A 9429-nucleotide genomic window follows, 5' to 3' on the forward strand; every position below is an offset into this window, starting at 1 on the left:
GACAAATACGCGTATTAAGAAATTAAAAATCTGTTTATAGAACAAAAAAACACCTTTAAAAGAATAAGCAAAAGCAAACTGTCCATAGTTTAGTATAAATATGGTTATTTAGTCATGTTTAACGAAACATGCCAATTTTTTTGCTAGATAGTTCTTCTGCTAATGTTCTTTCTGTTTTCCGTGTAATGCCAAAAGGTGAGAATAAAAAAAGGAAAAACACCGAGCCTGTTTCCAGCTCTTACCATATTATATGATAGGAATAAATTACTTGAAGAAAAATATAATAAAGCACAGCTGTATTGGCATGTGTTTGCTATAATAAAATAGTTGTAATTATTATAATAAGTATTAAAACTTATATTACATAACAATCAATTATAAATCTTTTATTAGTGTTTTAATATTATAATTATACAATAAAAGCACTTTTAATTTTCTCAAAGTAAAAGAATGATGAGTATAAAAAAACGGATACAAAATTCGCATTATTAATTATGATAGATATACATTATAAATACATTAACAGTAACATGTGATTAGAGTTTAGATAAAACTGTATTTAAGCAAATAGAAAATTGAAATTCAAATGTTTCAAGAACATAAAATATTATCGTTTATGGAGAAGGTAAATGAATGATGCTTCTAAAATGTCGTAAGTTAATTAATTTATTAGAATTTGTTAGCTAACTCATTTAATTCAAAATAAATTAAAAATTGGAAAGACGGGGTTTAAAGCGAAGTGCAAAGGGGAAGAAAAAACAAAAATGTGGATATGAAATACAATATTGTGATATTAAAGTTAAATATCTTTTAGGCCCATTACAGAGGTTATCGTTGGTATGGATCAAATAGCTGAAGATCCATAGGTTGAAAAGACTGAAATCTTTAGATAAGCCTCTCCCAATGAAGGATAGCCTAAAAGCCCTAAACTCTGGAAAGATCTTCAAGACAGAGTAGTGTTGGAAATGCAATGGTAAAACATGCTTCCCACCATTTTTGCTCTAATTGTTTTAATGCATTCACAGAGCAGGTCTAACGATACAACAAAACCTGCCACTTGTACTTTCTAGCACTCAGTCACGTAAGAAGTCTACCCACAAATCAACAGCAACGGTTCCATGTCTGCACAGTTCCAGGATGAGAATATCTTACAGGTCATGCTACGAGACAAGAAAAAATAAATGTTGTCAGCATTCCGGAGTAATCAGCTTGGAGAAAACAAATGTTTTTTGGCCATTGGCCATTATCGGGCAGTGGTAGGAGGGATAGAATGACCAAAACAGAGTCCAGAATTGGAAGTACAAGATATTCGCACTTTGATAAACATATTCTGACTGCACTAAACAGTTTTTGATTCAACATTGTCACACCCAGAAGAGAAGGCAGGAGTGGTTAAAACGAGTGGAATCATACATGTCACACCAGTGGCTCCAAGGCACCATGTTTTACACAAGTAACAAAGTGCGTGTATGATTGGCGTACCCAATCCTTCGTAACTCTCACAGCACCAAGTTGAAAGGAACCCTTCTAAAAGTGGAACCAAATAATCATCACAAAGAAGCCAAGTCCATATTGTAGGAGGAATATTACACTATTTGGAAAGCCAGATCGAATATAGGCAAACACTCAGACAACTACTCATTTCCTAAGTTTAAAGAACCGTCTTTCATCAACTTTAAGCTCAAGCTATTGAATCTCCCACGTGAATAATGCCTTGATGCCTTTCTCCAATCCGTTCCAGTTTTCATCATAGCAACAAATTCATCGTAGCTGATACGTCCATCCTGCAATTGTTCAAGAATTTGAGGCGACAATTCCCTAATCAAGACTATATCTAAAGAAATAACTCCCGAATATCACCTTATCCGTGTCTACTTCTTGGAAAATGTCATTTGCGACATCTGTACAATCATCTGCTCCATCTTCCATCAAAGCATTCCGTAGCTCATCCGGTTCAATATATCCATTCCCATCTTTGTCAAAATAGGAGAAGGCCTTACGAAGATGATCGTCATTAGCCATCCTTTTTAAATGAAGGGAAACAGCAACAAATTCTCCGTAGTCTAGTGTTCCCTTACTACCTACCTGTTTGTCAACATACAATGATTAAAACACAAAACAAAGAGCAATGTAAACCTAAAATTTGTACTTAGTACCTTCAAAATGTAACTGAACAAACCCAAACAAAATTATAATGGAAAATATATCACAATTGTGCCCCATCCATTTCAATTTATATTTGCAAATCGATAATATCAACTTTTGTCGGCCAATTTATGATTGTAGCAAGTAACAAGTAACAACATTAGTGTTCAGTCACAATAGTTTAGAGGAACAAGGGGAAATTAGCCATACTTACAGCTTCAATAAGCAACTGAATTTCAGACTCAGCAAGTTGAGACCCAAAGTTTCGAAATCCAGCTTTCAGTTCTTCTATGGAAACAATGCCATCATTATCATTATCCATCTTCTTGAACATATCTTTGATGTCTTCAACTTCTTCATTGGATAAGAAATCAGCAATGACCTGTTTTCAAATGTACAATCTTAGATCCGACATGCTATACAAGCAATAGCTTAAGTTACCACCAAAGATGCAGCGAACTAACCCTAAGGGCTTTTCTTTTGAATCTGTTCATCATTGAAAATTGCTTAAGCCTTGACTTGACAACATCTCCAAGTGGAACATTAGGAGCCTTCTTGGCATTTTGGAGCCAGGGATGCTCTGTGCAAGGCAAGAAAAAATAGATGAAATTTATTATCTGTCCTGAAAAGTCATCAACATAAGTAATGTTTATGTTGAAATTATGGGGTTAAGATATTAACAAAGATTGAGTTGATATTATCTAAGATGCCTGTTGGGTACAAACAAAGTCCCTCCCTACACATAAGATACCTTGGAGGCCTTTTGGAGTGGTACCAAAAGCAAATCCGTGAGGGCTTGGCCCAAAGCGGACATTATCTTACCAATGTGTAAATCTATGTGTGTGTGTTGTCCCTTCCTACAAATGGTATCAGAGCCCATGCTTCAGGTCTGGTGATCGGACTCAGTCGAGTACGTCCTTGCATGATCAGGTGAAGCCATGGCAAGTGGCCAGTGACAGATAGCCAGATGAATCATGAGAGGTGGAGAGCAAGAGATGCTCAGTGTTTGACCATGGATCGTGAAAGAGAGCAAAGAGAAGTGGCAACCATGGTGTACACGAGGATAAGAGAAGACTTTCGCTGTAGGGGAGGTAGAAGAACCATAGTCCTTTGTTTGAGGGGAGGATGTTGGATACAAACAAAGTCTCACATCGGATAATATAAGAGATGGACATGGATTTATATACACATTAGATACCTCCATTGGTAAGAGACCTTTTGGAATGGTACCAAAAGCAAATCCGTGAGGGCTTAGCCTAAAGCAGACAATATCTTACCAATGTGGAGATCTATGTGTACGTGTGTGTTGTCCCTCCCTACAATGCCAAACATGTCCTGATGGTAGAACAAATCAATGAAGCAGATGACCAAAATAAATAAACTCTCAGAAACACGTAAGCAAATTGTGAGGCTAAGCTGAAGAAAGCAGCAGGAGTGATACCAATTAAGTAGCACCAAACAGTTTGGGAAACCAGCCTTAAAACTAGTCGTTAAGGGGAGAGAATCATGTGGTTAAAAAGTATTCCACAATGCATCTCAATACTTGATGAGGGACCTAATATAACACATCACAACACTGCCCTCAAGAGACAACATCTTGATGGCTCAGACTCTACAACATTTCACTCACTCAACTTTCTCATTGGTCAAAACCTTTCACTAGTCAAAACTCTCTACACGTAGCTACGCTGAAACATCTGACAACAACTACCAACGAATGGGAACCTTGGGAGAACCACAACGAAAAGAAAAATAGCTATTGTAGTAGAATAGTCCAAGGACTTATAATACTCACACCAGAATCTCATACTTCAAACGAGGAATTCCAGGGTCTGTACCTTGCAATTGGATCCTAACACAAAGCTAGATGAACTTGCTAGAAGAAACACACAGTAAAAGGGAGTGGAAATGCAAGGGGATTGAATTCACTTGAAGAAAGAATCATGAAATGAAATTAGAACTCCAAACTTTAGGGGCCTCGACAGTGGCGGTGACAGGACAGTTCACTAAGGATGATACCATCCTAATACCATTTTAAATTATGGGAGGTATAAAGGGAGGAGAAGAGACACAAAAGAGAATATAGCACTGAATCGATATTAACTTAGATGTATGCCATTGCCATATTCTTGATAGTTGATATATCCACAGAACTTAGAACACTACCCCATAATTAGACTATTAGTTGATATGTCCTACATATCACTTCCAAATATATCTATTTTCATTCTATAGCCTTGATTTATTGTAGAATCAATTAATGAGATATGCATTCATTTCCCATGAGAGTGAATGCATTTATTTGGTTATTGGCAAGACAAGCAACACCCGTTGGTTGTAAAAAAAAAAAACATCTCTCTATAAATAGTGTCATTAAATAAACTTGAACCGTTTATCCTGTAAGTATTTTTGGAATACAATTTAGCCGGGATACTATTAATGAAAATTGACTAACTTAACCACTTTTATTGATATTGATATTGATGAATTAGATATTTGTTTCTTATATATTACCACTAGTCCATACATGAGAAACAAATAGTAATTCATCAAGGCCAATAAAATAGTCAAGTTAGTTATTTTAATTAATAATGTCATAAATTCAAACACCCATATATTTAATAATACTACTCATAATCTACCAAAGAAAAGTTCAACCAAGGGGTGTGACTTGTTTTGTTAAATAACTCAATAAATACATCCATTCTCATGAGAAATGAGTGCAAATTTCATTAATAGACTCTACAGTAAATTAAGGGTACAAATGAAAGTTAGCCATTAATACATTTAAAAGTGGTCCTATCTTTCTTGTGAAAGACAACAAAGCTATCTTCATTTTGTTTTTCTTATATACAGGAACAGACGTAGCAGTTATTAAAAACTTAAAACCCAGAAGGAGATAGTTTTTACCTATTTATTTTATTCACTTGATTTCATTAATCATACTTGCTGAAACTTTTGGTATTTAATTGAGATCTTAAAAAGGCTCTTAGTGGTACTATGAAATGAACATGGAAGAATATAAACATACCAAGCACTTGTTTAGCAGTTAATCGAAGCTTAGGGTCTGGTTCTAACATTTGCCTAACAAGACTTTTAGCACTTTCAGAAATACTTGGCCAAGGTTCCCTTTTGAAATCTATAAGCCCCCGAAGAATGGCCTGTGCAACTCCTTGCTCAGATTCTGCATAGAATCAACATCAAGGAAAGAAAATAAGAAGACATTTTCCGAGCAAATGAAATAATAAAAAGAACCAAGCTCAAAATCCCAAAACTAATAATATGCTTGAACCAAAAGAAAAAGGCAACTAGCAGATTAAAACCAAACCAGAAAAAAAAAATAGTATGTGTCACAAACCAAAAGAAAAAGAACAAAAAATCTAAGCATGCAAGTATTAGCACAGAAAATGGGACACACATGAATGTTTATAGATGCCAATGCATGTATAAAAAAAGGCATGCATAAAGAGCATTGTAAGAATATAACGATTTATACCAGCCCAAAACGGGGGAACACCACACAGTAAGATGTAGAGAATTACTCCTGCACTCCATATATCTATTTCTGGTCCATAATTCCGCTTGAGAACTTCTGGAGCCATATAATATGGACTTCCAACAATTTCTGAGAAACTCTCACCTGGAAATTTTTATATTACACACAATTCATTATGGAAAATAAGTCAGATACTGCAAGAATGAAATAATATATACACACACATAAAGAATATCAGAAGAGATAGACTCATTTATTTATAACATTGTTTTAAAGAATTGAAGCCAAACATTGTTTTACCCTCCCTAACCCTACAACACCATCAAAGCACAAAAACATAGCAGTGTAATTGGCAGAAAAGCTCCTAACGTCTCCATGCTACACCTAACAAGAAAATGAGATGGTTTCTAGAGCCTCAGGCCTTTTCATCAGCAGCATCGCAACCTCCCAATTGATCTCCAAAACAGTGTCTTCAGTAGCATAAAAGAACCAGGGAAAAAGGGTTCTTAGGGTGCAAAGTCTTCAAAGTTCAAAATCTATACACCTAACAAGCTAGACTACACAAAATTACTCCAATCCTTCAACCAGTATAGTTCAACGACAAACAGCTTAAGAAAATCACAGAAATACCGAATAGACAAAATAACCAAATAAAGAAAGAAAGACCAAACATGCCAAAAAGGGGCCAGAGCAGCAGTTCACCAACCATATATAGCAAATACAGGCCAAATCTAGGCAGAACAACACACTGACCACACACTGACAGACATAATTGCATAGAAAGTCCCAAGGTCTTGCCACTCTTCCATTGCCAAAATTGACACCAGTGACCACCCAAATGCAGTCAGCAATGACAATTTTCCTCCTCAAACACTGATTGACACAACGCATATCCAAAGAGCTAGAAGAAAAGCCAAATCCGAGACAGAAAACAAGTAAAATTGAATCTGAAATTAATACTAACTGAACTCGCCAGAGCTCCAGCCAATCACCATTTTCATAACCAGCCAGTACACCAGGCCAGTCTCCAACCTTAGTCAGGCAGCTCCATCTACACACATCCACCACACCACACACAAACACGACAAAATTAAGTATGTCCGAAAGTACACATTCTCCAGTGTCCACATGCGCTCAGGTTTTGGGATATTGCCAGTCACATCACAATAATACCCTACAGGATGGGTTCCGGTCAACAGAAAACCAAAACTTCTGCTCAGGATATGTTAAGATATCACCCAGAGGTCATCGAGAGAACCATCAATTATTAATGAATCTATAAACACCACAAGCAGAGAACAATCACCCATGCTCCAGTTTTCCAGCAGCAGTGAGAGTTGACAGAAGTAACTCTACTCTGATTTCTGAACAGATTCAACCAATAGCCAACTCCTCAAGAATACATTCCAACATAGAAACAGATGTGATAATGTACAAGTACAACCTAGTTCGGTGAACTCAACACAACAAAAAAATACCTCCTCATTCATAAAGAATGATACTGCTCTAATACCGTGTTAAGAGATAGGAAACGAGAGAGAGAGAGAGAGAGAGAGAGAGAGAGAGAGAGAGAGAACTAATGAATAACGCTGAATGGGAAGTAAGTAATGTGGTACTCTAATACATAACCTAGAGCTCCTACTCTAATTAGTAGTCCTAAGTACTAGCCCAAGCCTACTACCAGTAACCTTAATATATTTCAACAAAACCATCAAAACAGAACCAAAAGCACTTTGTTTGAACACAACCATACAACAGCCACAGAAAAATACCACCTTAGTGTTAGAGTACTTATTTCTTATCCAAATGAACGGTAGCAACCCCAGCATAGTTGAAATAAAGTTTACACTTCATCCCACATGTTGCAATAGAGTTTAGAAGAAAGGGAAAATAAAAGGATTGACAAATGGGACTAACAATGAAAAAGTGATGGTCTAATCCAACACAAGCAAAGCAACTGCCAAGCTTAGCGTTAGCTGATCTATCATTACCGCAACCGACTCCACAATTTCAACATCATACAACAGATTGACCACTTAGCATGCGCCCTCTCATCTTTCAATCAAAATTACATTGTTAAATCCAATCACCGTAAGAGTAAACATAAATAACAAGGCACCCTTATTACATAGAAGCCGTTCAGAGCTTGAGTTAAAAACAGCATGGAAATTTAGGTGTCAACGACCGTACCAACTAAACAACCATCTTACTTCCTTTTGTGCTGCAGGCGCAGAATGTAGTGTAGACAGTACAAAACCTAACCGTACCAACTTCAAGTACACTAAACAAGGTCCTTGGTTGGATAAACTTCTCTATATATACTTAAAAATTGTAATAGAAAAAGAAATAAATTGATTTTATCCAGTAAGCTGTAAACAATTAATAATACTTAACTACTTTAAATAGAAGCTCTCTGGTTTAACATCTCCAAGAGCTTAAGTTTTCCTAACGAGACAAATTTAATTCAATTTCTTTTATTTTCTTCCCGTATGAGTGTTTATAGTGTAAATAATCCAAATTAAGCCTAGACACCATCACAGGCAGCTGAAAGACCAACATAGTCTTCCAAACAATAACCCCACCAATCAAGTACAAACTCAACCATACCTTCCCATTCCAAACCAAACTTCCCCAATGCAGTCAATGAAATCCAAATTCACTCACGGCCGTACCTGGCTTGAAGAATATGGAAAGCCCGAAGTCAATAGCCTTGAGCGGCGAATTCTCCTTCTTGTTTGCAAACAAGAAATTCTCCGGTTTCAGGTCGCGATGGATGACCCCGTGCTTGTGGCAGAGCTGCACAACCTCCACAATCGTCCTAGTGACAGCGGCAGCAGCTCGCTCGGTGTAGTGGCCGCGGGCGACGATCCGGTCGAAGAGCTCACCCCCCTCGCAGAGCTCCATGACGAGGTGAACGGCATTGTCGTCCTCACAGGCTTCGCGGAGTGACACGATGCTGGGACTCTCGGGAAGGTGGCGCATGATGGCGACCTCGCGGCGGACGTCCTCGACGTCGACGGCCGTCCTGAGCTTCCGCTTGGAGATGCTTTTGCAAGCGAGCAGCTCGCGCGTGTCACGGTCGATGCAGAGGTAAGTCACGCCGAACTCGCCGCGGCCGAGCTCGCGGTCCACGAGGTAGCGGTCCTCGATGTTCTCCTTGGGCACGCCAGCGAGGACCGTGATCGGCGCCTTCTGTTTGACAGCCTCAGCCCCGGAACCGCGCTTGCCATGGTGGTCTGCGTTGGAGAAGCTCGATTTGACGTCCTCGCGGGCCACGGCGGCCGGGGATCTGCAGCAGTTTCCCATGGTAGGAGGAGCGGAGATCGCGGAGGAGGGGAGGGTTTGGGAGGAGATGGTGGACGAGGCGTGCTAGTGTTTCACATCATAATGCGGAAACCCTAACCCTAGAATGTGATTTTGAAAAAGAAGGTGTGATTGAAACGAAGGTGACGAAGACGAGATGAAGAAGAAGAGTAAGAGAGTGAGAACGAGTGTGAGTGAGTAGCAAGTGAGGTGAAGGTGGGTGTGTGAGGGTGTACGGTAACGGCTGGGGATGCGGTTTTTTAGGAGCCAGGAACCTCGGGTTTTCGCCATTTCATATATAAATTTATTTATTCCTCTTTTTTCGTTTTCAATGAACTTTTACTTACTATTAAAATTAAAATATATTAAGCTTAGAGTAATAAACAAACATTTTCGTCTTTTGTGACTGCGAAAGTTAACTAGTAATGATAATAAATACAACTGTAAACAAAAAGAATTAATAAATACAACTGCAAAAGTGATAG

At 38.1% G+C, this 9429-nt stretch overlaps 1 protein-coding gene across 1 annotated transcript; it reads right to left on the reverse strand.

The window, feature by feature from the left end:
• Positions 1 to 751: 751 nt before the first annotated feature.
• CPK13 (calcium-dependent protein kinase 13) lies at positions 752 to 9211 on the reverse strand. Its single transcript, XM_088109391.1, has 7 exons — positions 8314 to 9211; positions 5642 to 5785; positions 5177 to 5329; positions 2610 to 2725; positions 2360 to 2527; positions 1861 to 2085; positions 752 to 1784 (listed from the first exon to the last, which is right to left on the reverse strand). The coding sequence occupies exons 1-7, from the start codon at positions 8945 to 8947 to the stop codon at positions 1635 to 1637; spliced, it is 1590 nt and encodes a 529-aa protein (XP_087965517.1). The 5' UTR covers positions 8948 to 9211; the 3' UTR covers positions 752 to 1634.
• Between the last annotated feature and the right edge of the window lie 218 nt (positions 9212 to 9429).

Source organism: Vigna umbellata, chromosome 3 (genome assembly GCF_029865625.1).
Source record: "Vigna umbellata cultivar VRB3 chromosome 3, Vumbellata_1.0, whole genome shotgun sequence".
NCBI lineage: Eukaryota > Viridiplantae > Streptophyta > Magnoliopsida > Fabales > Fabaceae > Vigna > Vigna umbellata.

Coding starts and splice junctions, on each gene's coding strand:
- CPK13 (XM_088109391.1), bottom strand. CDS start 8,947: ATGGGAAACTGCTGCAGATCCCCGGCCGCCGTGGCCCGCGAGGACGTC. Junction 2,726..5,176: donor AACTGCTAAACAAGTGCTTG/GTATGTTTATAT, acceptor TGCCTTGCACAG/AGCATCCCTGGCTCCAAAAT. Junction 2,086..2,359: donor TTCAGTTGCTTATTGAAGCT/GTAAGTATGGCT, acceptor GTTGACAAACAG/GTAGGTAGTAAGGGAACACT.